This window comes from Vulpes vulpes, chromosome 6 (assembly GCF_048418805.1).
Source record: "Vulpes vulpes isolate BD-2025 chromosome 6, VulVul3, whole genome shotgun sequence".
Taxonomy (NCBI): Eukaryota; Metazoa; Chordata; class Mammalia; order Carnivora; family Canidae; genus Vulpes; species Vulpes vulpes.
The window spans coordinates 125,932,580-125,951,086 of NC_132785.1; the positions used below are offsets into that span (position 1 = coordinate 125,932,580).

General features: G+C 45.1%; 1 protein-coding gene across 5 annotated transcripts in view; it reads right to left on the minus strand.

Moving 5' to 3' along the window:
* SETD3 (SET domain containing 3, actin N3(tau)-histidine methyltransferase) overlaps positions 1-18,507 on the minus strand; it is a 79,953-nt gene that overhangs the window by 60,586 nt on the left and 860 nt on the right. Inside the window, exons 1-3 of one of the 5 annotated variants that reach the window (XM_072762271.1) lie at positions 18,179-18,355; positions 3,939-4,048; positions 2,065-2,157 (exon numbers count right to left, since the gene is read on the minus strand). In XM_072762271.1, coding sequence (XP_072618372.1) covers positions 2,065-2,157; positions 3,939-4,041 — 196 coding nt within the window. In that variant the 5' untranslated portion in view covers positions 4,042-4,048; positions 18,179-18,355. Of the gene's footprint in view, positions 1-2,064; positions 2,158-3,938; positions 4,049-16,624; positions 16,937-17,252; positions 17,701-18,178; positions 18,356-18,507 lie in introns of those variants that run through there. The other 4 variants (XM_072762272.1, XM_026012555.2, XM_072762273.1 and 1 more) reach the window with 4 other exon arrangements.

The following is an 18,507-nucleotide window of genomic DNA, read 5'->3' on the forward strand; positions in this document are numbered from 1 at the left end:
GAACAGTTTGAATGAGTTGGATCATATGTAACTACAAATAAAATAAAATACTGTGTTTTTAAAAATTCAAATGCTATGAGGTACCTGGGTGGCTCAAGTCAGCTAAGCGTCTGACTCTTGGTTTTGGCTCAGTTCATGATCCCAGGGTTATGAGACTGAGCCCCACGTTGGGCTCCACATTCAGCAGGGAGTCTGCTGGAGATGCTCCCTCTCACTCTGTCCCTTCCCACACTTGCACACACGTGCACATATGATCTCTCTAAAATAATAAATAAATCTTTAAAAATTCAAGTGCTCTGATTTTTAAAATACCGCTTGCTACCACTGATATTTATGGAGTTATACATGAACTAGAGAAATAGTTCCAGTCAAAACAAACTCCCAACGAGGGATAGAAGCATGGGGTTTCAGCTACATCTGCAACATTGATTTCTTAAAAACAAGTAATGAAAACAAAATAAGGAAGGGACAGGGATAAGACCAGCAGGTGGGAAGGATGGAGAACTTGACCAGTGGGACTGATTTGGTTTAGGTAGGAGAGTCTTAGGATGGAGAACTTGACCAGTGGGACTGATTCGGTTTGGGTAGGAGAGTCTTAGGCGTTGTATTCTTTTTTGGACTTTTCAGCATGTTTGAAATATTCAGAGAGGTGAAAAGCCATGTAGAGGAAAAACCAAGATTTATCTGATGAGTAAAAGGAGAGGAACGAGAACTTCACGAATATGAGGAGCAGGGTGTGGAGCCCAGCCCAGGTGCCTGCAGCCATGCCAACAAGCACCATCAATGGTCACCTGATCTGTGAAGCAAGAGTGCCGGGCACCATGCTGTGCCATACTGGAGATGGAGAAAACTGATTCTGTTCAGAGTCACTCTTTGCTGAGAACTCAGGAATGCTCTAACCTTAGTGTGAGTTGTAGTTAGCATTCTCTACTAACAACAGACACTCAGGACATACAGAAATTGTTCAGCTAGAGATCTGGTGAGCCAGGACTGGCATAGTCTACCATTTAGTGCAAAGAAACACATTATAAAGGAACCTGTCATCATTTGGGGTTTGAGACCATCTAAGCTAAAGACTGAATGTTTATAGAAGTACACAGGAGAGCAATAAAACCTCACAGAGCAAATAAAACAAACCCTCTTCTGACTCACTTTCATGGCATTAAATAAAAATGGAGCCTAAGAAGGTTCTGCTCACCCTTTTAAATGCAGGCTCCTTATTCTGTTTTCTCCTTCCACCTTCCATGTGGCCCTGCATACCAATCTTTATTTTTTGTGCTTTACAGAACAAAAACAATAGGTATATTGAATAGGCTTTTTCAAGCTGACACTTGGCCCTGCTGCCGGCCTGGCTGAGAATCATTAAGACGCCTACTGAATACACCCTGTAAAAACAGTTTCAGAAATAGAACTACATCTCTTATTTAGCCAAGATATGTTTGAGTTCATTGTAAATTTTGCTAAGACATTAATCAATCAGTGTATATTTGTGTGCTGATCACTCATGACCTCAAACCCTCAAGGAAACACAATATAAAAAAACGCATCTAAATATATATTTCAAAAATAATAAAGTTTGTCATTTTTATTGACTTTTTAAAAAATATTTTATTTATTTGAGAGAGACAGAGAGAGAAAATGAGTGGTGTGGAGGGGCAGAGGGCAAGAGACAGAGAAGGAGACTCCCTGCTGAGCAGGGAGCCCAATGTGGGGCTCAATCCCAGGACCTGATATCTTGACCTGAGCCAAAGGCAGACACTTAACCAACTGAGCCACCCAGGCACCGCAAAAGTTGTGTTATTTTAGCCTCTAGATACAAACACTTCTCCCCTACAGCTCCACATTCTTAACCTTTCCAAACCAAGTAGCAGCGCCTGAGAAATGGGAGAGATCTTGGGATAGCTCCCCCATATGTCTCTCCCAAAGTCCAAGCCCCTTCCCCTGTGTGTGACCTTCCACAGGGATGAATGACACTGAGACCTTCATTAACTTCCAAATCTGTCTAACTTGTGCCAAGTGTCTACAGGATTTTATTAAAATATGATTGTTGTTTAGAAAATGTACCTTTTTGTTTTTTTCGTATTTTCTCGACTAGAGACCGGATCTGCACATACTCTTCCCATTCCTTTCCTGGGCCAGGTGCAGGACTACTGCATTCTGTAACACAAAAGCCATGGCACTCAAATACTGCTTGCTTTCAACTTAACCAGTTAGTCTTCAGCACAAAGAGGACTGGGGTTTTGTTACTGTTGCTGGTTTACTTTTAAAAGACAAAGATACCACAGCCATGACAATAAACATGAGGAGCATAAACCAGTCATACTTTTCCAAGCATATACATGCTCTGAACCCTCCACATGCCACATATTACACTGGGACCCCTGTACCTAAGTGTGAGCACTGAGCATGCAACTATCTCACTCTTGCTGCTCAGATAAATTTTCCTCAGAATAGATTTCCTCAGAACATGGGAAAATCTAAAAAACTAGGCTAAAAATTTCCCTGAAAACTCTTTTAGAAATGATTAAAAAAAAAAAAAAGGTAATCTTAAAAGTCAACATTTCTTTCTAGTTAAAGCCTAGAACAATGGCTCTCTAAAGGAACCAGTTAAATTGGACATAAGGACAATTACTCAACAAACATTTCACATCCATGTGTAAGGCTCTATATTAAGCACTCTGGGGGAGTCACAAAAAGAGACCGCAGAGTCACTGCTGAAAAGGAAGCTGAGACTCTGCTGTGGGGCCAGAAGCAGAAGACCAGCATTCTAGACTGGTGCTGATGGTCTGGGAAGGCTGTGCACTGGGCACCTGGACTATCAGCAAGCTCTTTCCTTTCTAAACAACTATATGAGTTTAAAGAAAGAGCCTTCTTCCCATGGCCACCTTTGTTCTCTGAGGAAAAAGAGTGTATGTGGTAAATAATTAACACTAGCAAACCCTAACCCACGGGCTGACTCCTAACTATTAAGGTTAACCAGTCATTCTTCCATCAACAAATACTGACTGCAGCCCTAGGATACAAGAAGACAGAGGCTGTCTTCAAGCTGGGGGGAGGGTGGTAAGTGGTCAGTACCTCAGTGCTCTATGGGGTCCTGTACTGCTCTGAGAGCCAGAGGGGTCCATAGGAGCACTTGGGGAGAACCTGACCCCAACTTGGTTGCTGCCTGCTTCTAGCAGGGAAAGAAAGCTAATTTTTATTTGGAGGTTAGACTGTCACATAATCTGAACATAATGGGCAAAGAAAATGAGATAAAGTAGTTAGTTAATTGAGTGACCACAGCTAAGTTTGAAATCTACGTAGCATCAATTTAAATTCACAATTAAGAAGTTACCAATCTGTACTAACTTATTAAAGCAAGCACATGCACTTGGTATTTCATTTCCTTGAACCAAGAAATTGGAAAACTATTACTGAGTCACTAAAAATAAAGAGAAGCCATTCTAACAAGGGGGCAGAGTTCCAAAGGTCTGCTCTCTGAGAGGCCTGCTGTACTCACCTTGGGTCTGAAAGCCACAGCACACCTTCACAAGCCACAGATCCTATGCCCCTCACCCTCCCAAAATGGTCCATATCCACTGCTGTAAACACTAAGCCTTAGAGGGGTTACATGATTTGTCTGGGGTAGTCAACTGAGTAGGTCCTTGCCCACTGGAGCCCAGGAAAGCCCATGTTCTGGGTGGCTATGCTAAAGCTTTACATTCACTGTTTCATCTGGCCCACCACCAACACCCCCAGGTTTACAGAAGGGGTTGAGATGGTGGGTCAGAGAAGTTCTGACACTTGCCCAGGTCATGTGGCTAACTAGCTGGGATCTGAACCCAAGTCTGTCTCATTTCCTGTTTCGCCATGCCAGAGACTGTCCTGCGCAGCCTGAGGATGAAAGGAGCGAAGCCGCACAGCCCCACGCAAAGGTGGGAAGCCCAGGCGGAACTTACTCTGCAACAGTTCACTAGTCAGGTTCAAGGTTTCCTTCGGCGACACACTTGCTGTAGCACCAGTGCCTGATTTTTGCGTTTTCACTCGACTCTTCTTACCCATTTTCTAACTATAGAGAAGAGAGAAAAAAAGACAAAAAATATTACGTTTCCAAAAAAATCAAATCAAATAATGAAAATCAGCACAGCAGTGGCATAGCCCCAAGATGTTAACGTCATAGCTCATGTGTGCCATATCCTAAAGTTTCCATCCAGAAAAAGAAATGTGTAACAAATATTAGTATTTGGAGGCTATCAAATGAAAAATAATTGCTTTGTAGTCTCTAGAAGAAAAGTTCATTCCTTTTCACATACAAAAACTACAGTAGAGGCAAATTTTACTCTGGAATTTGTCAAGTGATGCAGATTTTACTGTGTAGACTAAAATGCTTATTCCATGACACTACACAGATAAATACGATTTTGTATACACACGTGTTATCACAAACTGCCATGTGGGTGCAAAAAACTATATATTCTCTCCCCACTTTGCTTTGGAAGAATCATTTCCCATTAAGAGCAACTGTACCACAAGCAGCAAACTCGTTTCTCAGGACAAATGCTGAGGACTCCTGGGAGCTCACAGATGCTTCAGAGAGCTACTCTAACTCTGCAGCTTTATTTCATTGGAAATCTCAAGGTGCTTTGCCCAGGATCTCACAGAAAGGTGACGGCAGACTCCACACTGGAATGAGGCCTCACGTGGCACCATGACCACCCCCAAGCCTTGTACCCCCCTCCCACATGAGAAGTGACCATAGCATCCCACAAGCAGATGTGGCAGTGAGACATGACAGCAGGTGACAGCAGGCTGGGCACAGGCTCTGTGAAATGACATTCATCTGAAAATGCCTTGTAACAATGAGTCTCAGATGTACCTAGAAGAGAGTTGAGGGATCAGGATGTGTGAAGAAAGGGTAGGCAATTCACACTCAAGGACAGGAATGGGGGAAGCAGGAGGGAGTCCCCGGGGGAATCCCAGGGGGCAATATGCCTGGCTCAAGTGGCCAGGGAGCAGTGGGGGTGAATCATGCCCAGTGAGTCCTGTCCCCCTCCCCCCCAAGCCCCCCCCCCCCAACCGCAAAGGAGGGCCATAGCTCTGCCTGAGGAATCTGGCCCAAGCATGCCTCCTCCAGGAAGAAGCACCTCAGGATGACAGCCCAGAAAGATGGACAACACTCAGCCAAGAAGCTACTGGAGCAATCCACACACTGATTAATAACCAACACCATAATGTTACTCTGCAGAGCCCTTACAATGACATGTAGCCTCAAAGGGGAACCAGAAAGTAGACTCTGACCCATTTCTTTCTACAAAAAGAAATGACTCTTGTAGTGTGGAGATGAGGGATGGGATGTACGGTTTGAAAGACATATTCTCCCACTATGTACATGAGCCCTGACAGCATTGGAACTAAAACCATGCAAATACGGACCCTGTGCACTAAAATAGAAAACCACGAACCTCAAAAGGCCAGGATATTTCTTCTGTCCCTAAAGTGTGGAATATAACACACATACACACACACACATATATATATGTGTGTGAGTGTATATAATGTGTGGAATATAATATGTAACTATTATGTATCTAACAAGCCTTCCAAAACAGTGTGCGATACACAGCGTATATCATCCTGGAACCAAAAAAAACTGGTAAGAATATCTACACTTTTGCAGCAAGGAATTAGTTGCTTTGAGATCAAAAGCGGGGGGGTGGTGGGTAGAAGGAGGAAGAGCTTAAGCACCTTCTCCTGAACTGAAGGACTAGCATCTTAAAGGAGAAGGAAGGATGCTCCCCACGTGCACCTGCCCACTGCCAAGAGTGAAGGCGCGGCCCAATTGGAGCGCCTGCTGCTCTTCTCTGCATCTCAGGCTCTCTGTGGGGAAGGACTGAACCTGACCCCAAAATAACAAAAACTACCCTTAGGTCTAGAAAGACAGACTTTTCTTTTAGGGTGGTGGTTTTTCTTGTCTTCTTTTTTCTTTCTAAGGGTAGTTGACATACAATATTAGTTTCAGGTGTGCAACATAGTGACTCAACATTTGTATACACTGCAAAGTGGTCACCACAAGTCTACCTACCCTCTGTCACCACACCAAGGTGTTACAGTAATATTATTAACTATATTCCCTATACTGTACATCTCTGTGACTTACTTTTTAACTGGAAGTTTGTACTTTTTAACCCCTTCCTCTATTTACCCACCCCCATATCCCCCCCCTTGGAAGGGCTTTAATCACCCTTCCAAATACAGCTCTGCAGAAAGAACCACAGAAACTAGGCACTGTCAGGGATGGGCTTGCTTGGCCTCTCCCTTCAGCCTTGCCTGCAAGCCTTTTTTGTACCAGGCTTCAAACAACGTGAGAACATCACTTTGATGAGGTGGTCCAGGACCTTCCCTTTCTCCTAGCAGGCCTGGGGAAAGTGAGCCTGAGACAGCCATGCTCTCTTGCACTGGCCCCCACAGTATGAGGACCCACTGCCAAACAGGCTTCTTCACTCTGCCCACAGTCTCCTACCTCCCCTCAGGTCTTTCTGCAGGGATTTCCACACTGCCATTGCTCCCAGCAAGTAGATACCTGTCCTGAGATAATGATCATTAATTAAAACAGCACCAGTGACCCTATATGCACACAGTGCTTCCACTCCACCAGGTACTGGCCTAAGGTACATCTCATTTGATCTTCCTAAACCCTGTATCAGAAAATCATAGCCTCATCTTTTTTTTTTTTTTTAAGATTTATTTATGAGAGAGAAAAAGAATGTGCATGCACACGAATGAGCAGGGGAAGGGGCAGCAGAAAGAATCCCCAAGCAGACTCCACACTGAGTGTGGAGCCCAATGTGGGGCTCAGTCCCATGAGATCATGACCTGAATCAAGCCAAGAGTTGGATGCTCAACCGACTGAGCCACCCAGGTGCCCCAGATCATATCTTTGTCTTTTGGATGGCATTCTGAGAAAGGTGAAGTCCTTCAGCTTTGTTCAAGGTCATATATCAGGTAAAAGACGCAACTAGAACTGGAACTCAGATCTGCCTCACTCTAAAGCCCAGCCACTGCCCCACTGCTTCTGTTGAAATGCAGAGCAAAAGCACAAGGCACTGCAGGGGGCAGGAGAGCTAGGTCTTCCAGATCTGACACCCAACAGCACCCTGCCAAGTACCCGCACCCCTGGATGTGGCCAACTGCATGCCACCTGCTCCTGCCCGCCTCCTGAATTCATTTCTCCCTTACACTGTCCCTGTCCCTTACATGTCTCTGTGCCACTGCTACCACTTAAATCTGTCCCACGCTACCATCCCTGCTCCAGCACTTCAGGCTCCAAAAACACCACCAATGGGACCCAGTCCCTCATACAGGTGTCGTCATGTGCCTCCGTGCCCTGTCCCTCTATCTCCCCCACCCCACCTCTAACCTGCACTACTTGAGTCACTTGCTCAGTAAGCTGCGTTCTCTGAAAACCCTGCCTGGGCATCACCTCTTCCTCATCCTCCTAGCTCTAATATTCCCTCCTCTGTATCCCTTCTTCTACCACTGGATCTCACTGCACTGGAAGACTTGCTCACACACGAGCTTTCCTCCTGGATAACAGGCTCCTCGAGGCACCCTGTCCTATTTCTATTTGTGTCCCCAGCTTCCAGCTCAGAACTGAGCACACAGCAGGCTCTCTGCATACGGTGCTCATGAGCTCCCAGAGAAAAACATTCCCTCCTTCGGGCAGCTCTTCGGTGAAAGTCTGTATTACTCCTACTAAAGTTTCTATCTCCTTGGAATATTAAGAAAATGTCTAATTCCTGCTGCAGGTGAGAGACCTTAAAGATCTGGTCACAGTGATTTGAAAACACAAAAGATTCCTTTGGCAGTAATACTCTACCACTGAATACTTAAAACTCCATTGTTTTCAAGATTTCTTTTTCCTTAAGCCAGAAAACTGTTGGCTTTTAGATACAAGTAATAGGTACAAAAATACAATGCAGGCCAAATTTCCAAACACATCCATCAATTAGCACTGAGGAGAGCAGGTACATGGAGCATAACCTTTCAAGGCCAGGGGAGCTGTGTTTATAGAAATGGTCACTGAAGCCACACCCAGTAAAGACCTTCACCTCCAGCTCCTTCCATCCTTCTGGCTTCATTTCCCCACCTCCAATCTCCTTCCACATCACGTGTGGACAGTTAGCCTTTACACGTGGAGGTATAAAGTGCACCACTTGGTGAGTGCTCGGCCACTACCTCCACTGAGGTACCCACATATGCAGCACTCACGGGGCCTCCTGGGCGCCTTCCCAGTCACTGCCATCCCCAGCAAGGGGCCGTCACTTTGACTCCAGTACCATCACTTAGTTTGGCCTGTTCCTGAAACTTCACATACGAATATGTAAGCTTCTTTTGCCCAACATAAGGTCTTTACACAGCTCACAGGGTGGTCTCAACTCCCCAGCACAGCCCTTGAGGTCCTTCATGTCTCCCCATGTTCTACCCATCTGCCTTCACTCTACCCATCACCCCTTTACACGGCACATTCCAGGGATCTGCTGGTTCTCCCCCATTTTCTGAAAGAAGCTATATCTTCCACTACCCCCTTTTTGCCTTTTCTTGATAAAATGTTTCACGAACTTTTAGCCAAAACATCCCTATGTCCTTGAGGAAATTTTGGGTTCCTCTACTCATTTCATGAAAGTCAGTAAGAACAAGCCAAGTTCAAGGTGATTAACAGATGCTAAAGTCTTGGCTTAGCTTGAGATTCAGTCGTTTGCAACTGTCTTTGGACTATTTCCCTCCCACAAGGATATAGACCCTACTGGAGAGACAGCAGCTTGCTTGGGAGAGGCAGTAAGCATCTTACATATAGAAGTTAACTCACATCATCTTAATTAGGGTGAAGGGGTTATCTGTCCTTGTCCCCCGTGAATGAACCTCCCTAAGGTACAGGATTATCAGCCCAGGCCATATCTTGATCTGTCTTCCCAGAAACCAGGCTTGCACTGACCCCCTTCTGGGAAGCTCCCCAGCTGCCCTGGACTGGCTTTGCTGGAGGGTCCCTGCCGCACTCAGGCCCCTGTGCACGGAATCAGAGTTAGTCATGGGCTTGTTGCCAAGCCTTTAGTTTAGGTGACCTCAGGATTCTGAAGGGTGGGGTTCTCTGTACCCAGTTCTACAGCCCAACAACTAATCTTCTGAACTTAAACAGCCATCAATGTCTGTAATATGCATTTACCTCTACATGAGATATGGTTTGGCACCAACCCTTCTAGTTTCCATAGGACACCCCTAACTCCAGCATACCTGGAAGTAGATACATTTACTTCTTTTCACCCCACAGGCCATCAGCCTCGGTCGCCATCTGCTAGCTCTCCATACCCTATTGCCCCTCAGCCCCTGGCCTGGCTGTCTTTCCCTGACCCTCACTCTTTCCTCCATCACTGAGGTCTATATGCCTTTACCCCAGGGTGAACTACGCCTTGGCCAAGACCCCCCTCACTCATGGTCACCTTCCCTGCACTGCTGGCGCTCAGCTCTGGAGTCTCTAGGGGCTCACCCACTGCAGTTTATGTTACTGATGTGCTTATTTTGCCCACTGTCTCATGGCCCAAAGCTTCCATCACTAAACTACCTACAAGGTCTAACATAATTTCATGGACATAGATGAGGGTCAAACACTTGCTGAATGAAAGAAAATCTCTGGATATCATATTTGGATACGTTAGTGTTACTCATGGGGAAGCTTTATTTCCCAACACAACAATAAGATTTTGTGTCAAAGAACCATTTTCATGTGTTCTCCCACTAGCAAATAAAACAGTAGTCAAAATGCAACATTTACTAAATATTGATCTACCTCTGTTAAAAAATGAAGATGACTCTTAAAAATGTAATTTTTTTAATTCATGAGAGAAAGAGAGAGAGAGGCAGAGACATGGGCAGAGGAAGAAGCAGGCTCCATGCAGGGAGCCCAACGCGGGACTCGATCCCAGGACTCCGGCCGGGATCATGCCCTGAGCCAAAAGCAGACACTCAAGCGCTGAGCCACCCAGGCATCCCAAAAATGTAAATTTTTATGTATACGTGAAATAGAATTTGCACTTGAAATTAAAAGACAGTTTTTCCTTGGGGAGTCCATAGTCTATCATTATCATTTTCATAATAGAAAATCTCTGATAAACACAAATCCAATTTTTGTCTTTGGTCTCTTAGAAAGCAACAAAGTAGGAACGAGTCCACTTCCAATAGGAAAAAAATAATACTAATAAGAGTTATGGCCCAAACACAGCTTGAAGCTCTGTGGGCCATTATACCAGGGGCACAGGCATCTGCATGGTGCTCTGCACTGGCCAGATACATCCCCCCCACGGCAGCAGAGGCCAGCGCCAATGACAGCCATGTTGGGGGGCTTAAACATGGCTGTGACTTGGCCAAGAGCCCACAGCTGCCAAACCATGGACCCACAGCTTCCAACCTGTATCATCTCCAGCACATGTGCAGGCTCTACTTACAGATGCATATACTCGATTAAATAAGATCTCCTGCGTCTGTGTGTCTAGGACTATGCCAGCTGCTGGAGAACACAAAATGAAGGAAGGCCAGGACTGCAGGCCTCAAGGATGAGGACATGGGGAACCAGGACTCAAACATGGGTAATTCCTCAAAGACCTAAGAGAAGTAGCTAAACAGAGAGGGGCAAGGAACAAGGTAAAACTAAAGAAGGATGACTAAACTTTAAGATGCAATTTGATAAGGTGTAGAATCCAACCTTAGTGGTTTCCTAACAAATTCAACCCCCTTCTGCCTTTTTTACTGGACAAAGATTTCCTCCATATTATGGATTGGAAACAACTACCAACCCTTTTCATTTACAACTCAGGGATGTGTTACACACAATGAATAATTTTCATTGTAATTTCAGCTGATCAAGGGCTAGATTCCAAGTTTCAACAAATGAACAAACCAGTAGCCTGAGCATCCTTATGCCCCCACTGGAAAAAAACTACCCATTAGAAATTCATCAAGTTCCTACAGAGACCAAATATTTATCTTCAATATTTTTTCAAATATATTAGAAAAATATGAAGACGTCTAAATTAAGTACGTGTACACACACATACACACACGCATACACACATTCAAGTTAAATTCCAAATGTCACCCAGAAGCTTACAATGCTAATTGAAAGTTTTTTTCCTAAAGTTTAGACTGATACCAGGTATTATTTACAAATTCTTATGGAATTACCTGGAGACAAACCCGAGTATACAGTAAAATAAAAGAAAATATAACAAAAGGAAATAAGCAGAAAAGCAACATAGGACTTATAGACAAATGGACTCTACAAACAACTATAATTCAAAAGATGGGCATCTATGAAAAGAAAGAGGAAGCCAGGAGTTTCACATATATCTATGTTTCTTCACCATTAAGATCTTTTGAAAATCCACATTCTAGAATCCTCAAAAGGTAGCTCTTGAAGACATACTATAAACTATTTAGCAAGCCCCCCAACAATCTCTCCACTTAGTAGATACTGTAAAATAAATAAAACTATAAAATATTCAATTATTTAAATTGCTGACTAATACGAACTGGCACCTGTAATCAACACACTACTGACCACACAAGTGATTTTTTTAATATATAATCTGTACAGCGTAATGAAAAGTCAGGTGAAATAAACTAAAGCACATTTAGACAACTTGGCTAATGGGTTGGGGGGCAGTGAGGGAGGGAGTTACTTTCCCTATCATTACAAAGTCTAGCTCGCCTACACTGAACACAGGGAGACAGGATTCAGCTGGATGGGTTGTTGTTGGTGGTGGGTTTTTTTTTTTTTTTAATTCTAAATGAGAAGTATATCAATTTGTATTTTTCCTGAGTTACTTCCAACTAAATACAAATAGAATAAACATTTTTGATTACACTTATTTGGCAATTTATCCTGAAAATTTTAGCTCTAACCCAGCATCTGTTTTTCAATGTATCCTGAATCTACCCAACTTTACAGCTGGATTGACTAAAGCAGAGAATTGTCCTACGGCTTCCTCCTCCTACCTCAGGCACCCAGCTGTAAACGCACTTGAAGAGAGTATGAGAGCCTGCCCAATCTTGTGCAAGAAGAAAAGAGTCTCACTAAAATATCTGGCTGACCATTAGGATCAGATCACTACATTCTGAATTAAATATACCAATTACAGGATGATGCTTAGGAAAATGAAAGCACTCTCGAACTCCAAAAGTATTTGTGCAGTTTTTTTTCTGTCCTACAGAAACTGATAAGGCATCCACAGACCTGCACTGCATGCTACCATGTTAACTGGAACTAGCACGTATGAAAAACATGCATGCTTTCTGCATGGTTAGCAGGGCCTAGTAATGAGTTTGAGCTGTACTAACTTTACCAGTCTAAGCAGATAACTAGCAACCATCATTCCAATTCCTATCAAAGGAGATGCTGATATGCCACAACTCAAAAGTACCAAGAAGTCATGGCAAGGAGACAGGCAAGAAGGTGGAATTAATTTCAAGTCAGGAGCTACTTAAGTATGGGGATGAATGTAAGTCCCATAAGTTGCATTTAAGTAAAATTTCAATCTCTATACAGAACAATTTGGGCTGTCATATAAATAGACAAATAGGGAGAGATATACACAAATTTGAGATTAAAAAAAACAGATGTTTTTTGCTTTGTAAGTGTTTTTTTGCTAATTTTCCACTAATTTATATGGTAATCTTAGAAATGCTTAAGCCATTTCTGATTGACTTTTCAATACACAATAGTTTCAGTTTTAAAAGGCTGTTGAATTAAATTGTAAATACGCTTAAAATGAGGCTCCTATTTAAAGGAAGTTGAAAAAACCTCACATAAAGCAAAGAATCATTTGGTATCATGAATAATCATTTCCTATTATATCTTTCTAAAATAAAAAAGAAAAACGTTAAGTGAAGAAACAGCTGTATCTGTCAAGAAATTACCTTCAAACCACCCACATACCTCCCATAAGGATTTGAGATTCTAGAACTACGGAATATCAGGTTTAGGAGAGACTTTTGGGGTTATCTGTGTTAACCCTCAATCCCACAATCCCACACATTTAGGAAAATGACATCTAAGGTCATGAAGCAATGACAGTTGTCAAAGTGCCTCACCTTGCTATCCACTGCCAAAACTCAGGAGGGCAAGCCCTGGGAGGAGAGGCAGGTGGAACACTTCAGGGTCAAGAAGAAATGCATCCCCTAGGCTTGCTGCTGCTGAGCAGCAGAGGTGGGAACAGAGGTTCTGGGAGTGCTCCTCTGCTTCCTCACACTTGGTGCTGCAAACTGCCAGCTGCTGCTTGCGCCTTTCTATATGTGAACCACTTCAGCCCCACCCTGTTTGAAAGTTCATCATCCTCTCTGACCTGTCCCAATTCTACCTTTCAAAAGAAACTATCCTTCAAATTTTTAAAGACTGCTTTCTTCCCCCACCCCCACCCCCAACAAAGTCCTCTCTTCTCCAGGCTTAGCACTTCTCAAAAGTGGACAAAAACCACTTTGGTGAACAGTTTTTTCCTAAGGCAACAAAACCCTTTGGATGAGCTCTGAGAGGGGCACAGCTCCATGGGAATTGCCTTCCAGAACTCAAAATCAAGGGGATCGTACTACTCTGCCAGAGACTACCCTAGCTTTCCTATGAGGCAGGTAAACAAAGGAGCACATTCATTCAAGTGCACATCTCGAGTATCTGGTCTGAAATGCACAGATGAGTGACACATGTGCAGTCCCATAGCCTTTCGGGTAAGACAGGAATCAATTAAAACCTTTGTTACATAAACTGATCTTTTGCAAGACAGACATGCTATATCAAACAAGTGTCTGAACCTAAATTCAATTTTTCATGCTGTCACGTTGTTTCCAGGCTACTGAAACCATCATCCCTGCCACACAAGTGTCCTACAGCAGGTCCGCAACATGCTCATCTTCATCATAACTGCCCCATTCCGGCACTTAACTATATGAGTAATAGATATCTTACACAATAGATATAGATACTATACATTTCACACAGTAGGTATAAATACTATACCCACTTTGCAGATGAGAAAGCTGGAGTTTAGAGAGATTAATAAATTCTATGCAAGATGGAGACTTAGTTGGTGGCAGAGCCTCACCAACACACCTTGATGGCAAACTATACTGATACTCAATAGTGTTTCATGGATTCAGCTCAAGACCAACCCACCTGCAAAGACTTGAAAGGCTGGTTATTGCCTCTGAAGTTCAAAGTAACAGTATTCCTTTACAGTAGTAAAATATGCTATGTAAAGGTTTTATCTCTTTGGTTTATCTATGTTTAAAAATATAGACCCATTTTGCTGGCCTTGTCCAAATAAACAGAAGTGGCCTCAGCTTAAATGAGAAACATGTGCAAAACTTACAGATAAACTTCTGCCCAATTCCATGTAGGCCACATTGAGATTTGCAATGCTACACTCTGGTTATGGATCAAGAAATTGCAACAACCACTTAGGTGACTACCACATGTAACAATCCTAAGTTATTACAATCAACAAATGGAAAACTTTGTTAATCATTAGTAAATATGGCAGAAGCAACTTTAAGGATTATTTTTAACACTAATCCTTACTTTCTTTTAACGACGCTCACTGGAAAAGCCCTGATATTGAAGAGCCATGCCTATTTTCTGAGACTGAAATCTTTAAACCAGTCCTATAACTTTTTAGACCTTGCTATGTTCTGATGAATTAGAGCCTTAAAAAAAAAAGGTGAAATTTAGGATTGCAGATAGGTAATAAGCCTAAAAACTGCATATTTATTGAGTTCTACCTAGACACCTGATTGTCTACATTCTCTGGACAATTCTTTAGTCCATCTGAAAAAGAGTGAAATCAGTTATTTCTGCTCTGTCCCTTTTCCTTGCCCGCCCGTCACATCCTCATCACTGAAGCTAAGCAAATAACAGGTTAGGATCTTATTCGGGGCTTGGTAATCAGTACCACTCAGATCCCTTCCAAAATCTTAACTTCAGAGCTGGACTTCTCTTCCACTGTCAGCCAAGAGTGTTTGGGCTTACCCTGATTATTAATTAACTTCTACTTAGAAAGTACTAGAGTAAGAAATAATTTCAATGTCTTAACTTTGGTATTTGAATTTTAGAATCAGTTGGAATCATTTTTCTTCCAAATTTATTTCAGTTGCAAACTGTCAATACCTGGGTTTGTACCTCTTGTTTTAGAGCTGTTTATTTCTAAAACCTAGAGGAAATCCCCAAATGGAAATGGAGTCGACACAGCTAATCTCTGGCTTGAGTTACTGGATAAATTTAACAACAAAAGTAGTACTTCTAATCTTGCCAATTCTGCTAACTAAGCTTTCCTAACATAAAACTATTAAGTGACTTTAAAAAAAAAAAAAAAAAAAGCTCAACTCCTTTGTAATAGGAAAATTACACAAATATTTTGTTAAAAAATTCATTTTAACTTTAATAAGCATTATGCAAATTAATTCTATTTCTAGATCAAAATATTTAACATCTCCAACTTTAGGAATAGGAAAATAAGACAATGTCAGGAAATCCAATGTACAGAAGTCAATTTTGCCAAGTGACTGCAACAAAACTGAAACCTAGAAAAATGTAAAAAGCAGGGAACCCTTAGTCTATTACTCTTAACTGGTTAAATGGAACTCACAATAAACTGATGTCCAAGACCAACACATCTACGACTGGAGCAAGAGAAAAAAGATGCAGAGCAAATCAAAATAGTCTTCAACAATAAATGGGCCCAAACACAACGTTAGCTAATTGAGAGAACTGGCTACAAGCAACTTCCAAAGTGACATAAGAATAAAGATACATTCACTGTCTTGTTAAAAATGTTTAATGCATGGTAATAAATGATTCCTGCTCCTCCAATTGGGGAACAAAATAATGGCTCCATTCCCAGGACTTAGGTACAAGGAGAGGAGACACACTTGAAACTCTTCGTCCCCACCCCCAACAGAAGCACCATCACATAGCAGCCAGGGACAAGCAAACCAGCTACTAAGAAAAAAATCCCCCAGTGGAAGATAGTCATCAAACTACATACACAGAAAAGATACACTATGATTAGTTACATTTCTAAAGGCTACTTCAGATTAAAGATAAGAAAAAAAAAAAAGAGACCCTGTAATTCAAACATTTTTAAGACACTGGAAAGCCCCAAAGTAAACCAACCACTAGTAAAAAAGAATCCCCACCCCCCCACACCCCCCCGCCAACAGGATTTTTTACTCCTTTTTCTGCTAAAATTCCACATGGTACAAACTGTGTACCTGGTTTTACTGAATTCAGTAACTGTCTACTAAATATTTCCACTATCAGCAGGTGTCTGCTGCGTTAATGCTGACACTTTCCCGTAGCTGTCAACTGCCATGCTGTTCTAGATATGAAAGCATCAACTTTTAAGGAAGCTGTTGTGAGCGCTCATACACAGTTTTCCAGCGGTAGAACTTTAGAATGGGAAGGTGTTTGAGTGCGACCTTTAACATCTTCTTCATTTTCCTGTGTCTTCCAACGCAAAGATTTAACTACTCGAGACGTAGTCTTATGTAGGCCTAAATGTTCACCACATGAAAAAGAAGTTCAGCGTTACTTTCGCGAGGACAATCTTACCAGCACTCTTACGGACACAACTAAACAGACACCTTCATTTCCATAGCATGAATGTTTCAATCTTCAAATCCAACACCGTTCCCCCGTGCCAGGAACAAAAGCGCCGAGAGACGTCAGCAAACTGAAGGGATGGTCAGCAAACGGAAGGGATGGGAAGCAGAAGCAGCGACCATTCCACCCCCCTCGGGCTAGAGCTGCATTTCAGACAGTAACCTCACAATCCCGAACACGCTGAGAGAAAGGAGGGCAGACAGAAAGGGGGAAAGCAGGAGGCTTAAAAACTGAGGTTGTTTTGGAATTCCAGTAAAAGAGGTCGTTCTGTAGCTGTTCGAGGACTTGGCTCTGCAAACTACTTTCTCCGGCCAGAGAAAAACTCCTCCTTAAACTGCTGGAACTTGACCAGAATATCAATCACAGTAGTCCCTGGGACTAATTTGGTAAGGCGGGCCTGCATGCACGGAGCCGAGACAGACTCCTGATCTGTACCACGGCTCAGGCAAGGAAGCCCCCAACAAACTTCAACAGTGGAAAAGCTGCTCCTGCTTTGGCTGTATTCTCGAATTAGATGCACTGCCTTAAAACAGTTACAAAAAAAAAAAAAAAAAAAAAACCTCTGCAAGATTATTACCTCGTTTTTGTTTTGTTTTGTTTTGTCTTCAATTCTGAGATACCAGCGGGGCCATCGGGCGGGAGGGGAAGGGAAGAGAGGGGCTGCCACTCGTGCACGACACAAGGCGCATCCCGGTGTCCACCTCTAAGGGCTGTGACAAGCGCCACCGGGCTGGGGGAATCGGTCCCCGAGCCGGGCGGCGGGTTCGCGGCCCGACGGTTCCGTCTCCGAAGCCGGAGTGACCTGTCAACGCACAGCAAGCGCGTCTGCCTCCGGGACACGCCGCCGTCGTTTGGCAAAGCGGACGGATGCCCCGCGAGGGCTCGCGCACGTGTGTCGGCACGTGGGGCGCGCTGCCCTGCGGCTCCAGCCCCCCCCCCAACCCGGGGGCACGCGGGGGCAAAAGGCAGCGCCGGGGGCCGCGAGGCCCGAAGGACAAACTCCAAAGCGCCGGATTCTCCTCCCTAGGAGGGCGCCGGGCGTGTGGAGCACGGCCAGGGCGCGTGGGAAGGGACATGACCTATTTTCAACGCCTGTTTTTGTAACTGGGAAGTGAAGGAGAAGGCGCAGGGACGGGTCCCCGGGCGCCCCGGCGCGCGGCCGAGGGGTGGGGGGCGGAACGGAGAAGCCACCCCGCCTGCACCCCGGGCGGCGGGCGGAGGCGCAGGGAGGGGCGGGCGGAAGGGCCGGGGCGCGCACGCAGCCCCGCCGCCCCGGGCCCCACCCGGCGGGCGCCCAGCTGCACCTGCCGCCGCCGGGCCGGGCGCCCCCCCCCCCGGAGCGCGGGGTCGAAGCCGACCGGGCCCCGGACCCAGCCCTCCCGCCCGCGGTGGTCGCCCCGGGCCCGGCCGGCGGGGCGCGCGCAGGACCTCGGCCGAGGGGCGCCGGCCGGGGCGGGGGAGGCGGCGGCCTCGCCGCGGGAGTCGGGCCGCCCCGGCACTCACCTGCCCGCTGGCCCCCTCCGCGCGGCGGCGGCGGCGGCGGCGGCGGCGCCACACTCGGGCCCGGACCCACCGTCCGCCTCAACCAAGCCCCGGGCGGCGGCGGCGGCAGCGGCGGCGGCCGGACGGCAGGGGCGGGACGGCGGCCTGAGACGGCCCCGCCGCCGCGGCCCAACCCGGCTCCGCCCGCCCCCGGGCCCCGCCCCCGGGCCGCCGCCGCCGCCGCCCATTGGCCCGCGGCGCCGACGCAGGGGGGGCGCCCGTCAGCCAATCAGGAGAAAATCGCGCTCCCCGACGAGGAAAGCGTCGCCACTCTCTGCCCGGGCCCCGCC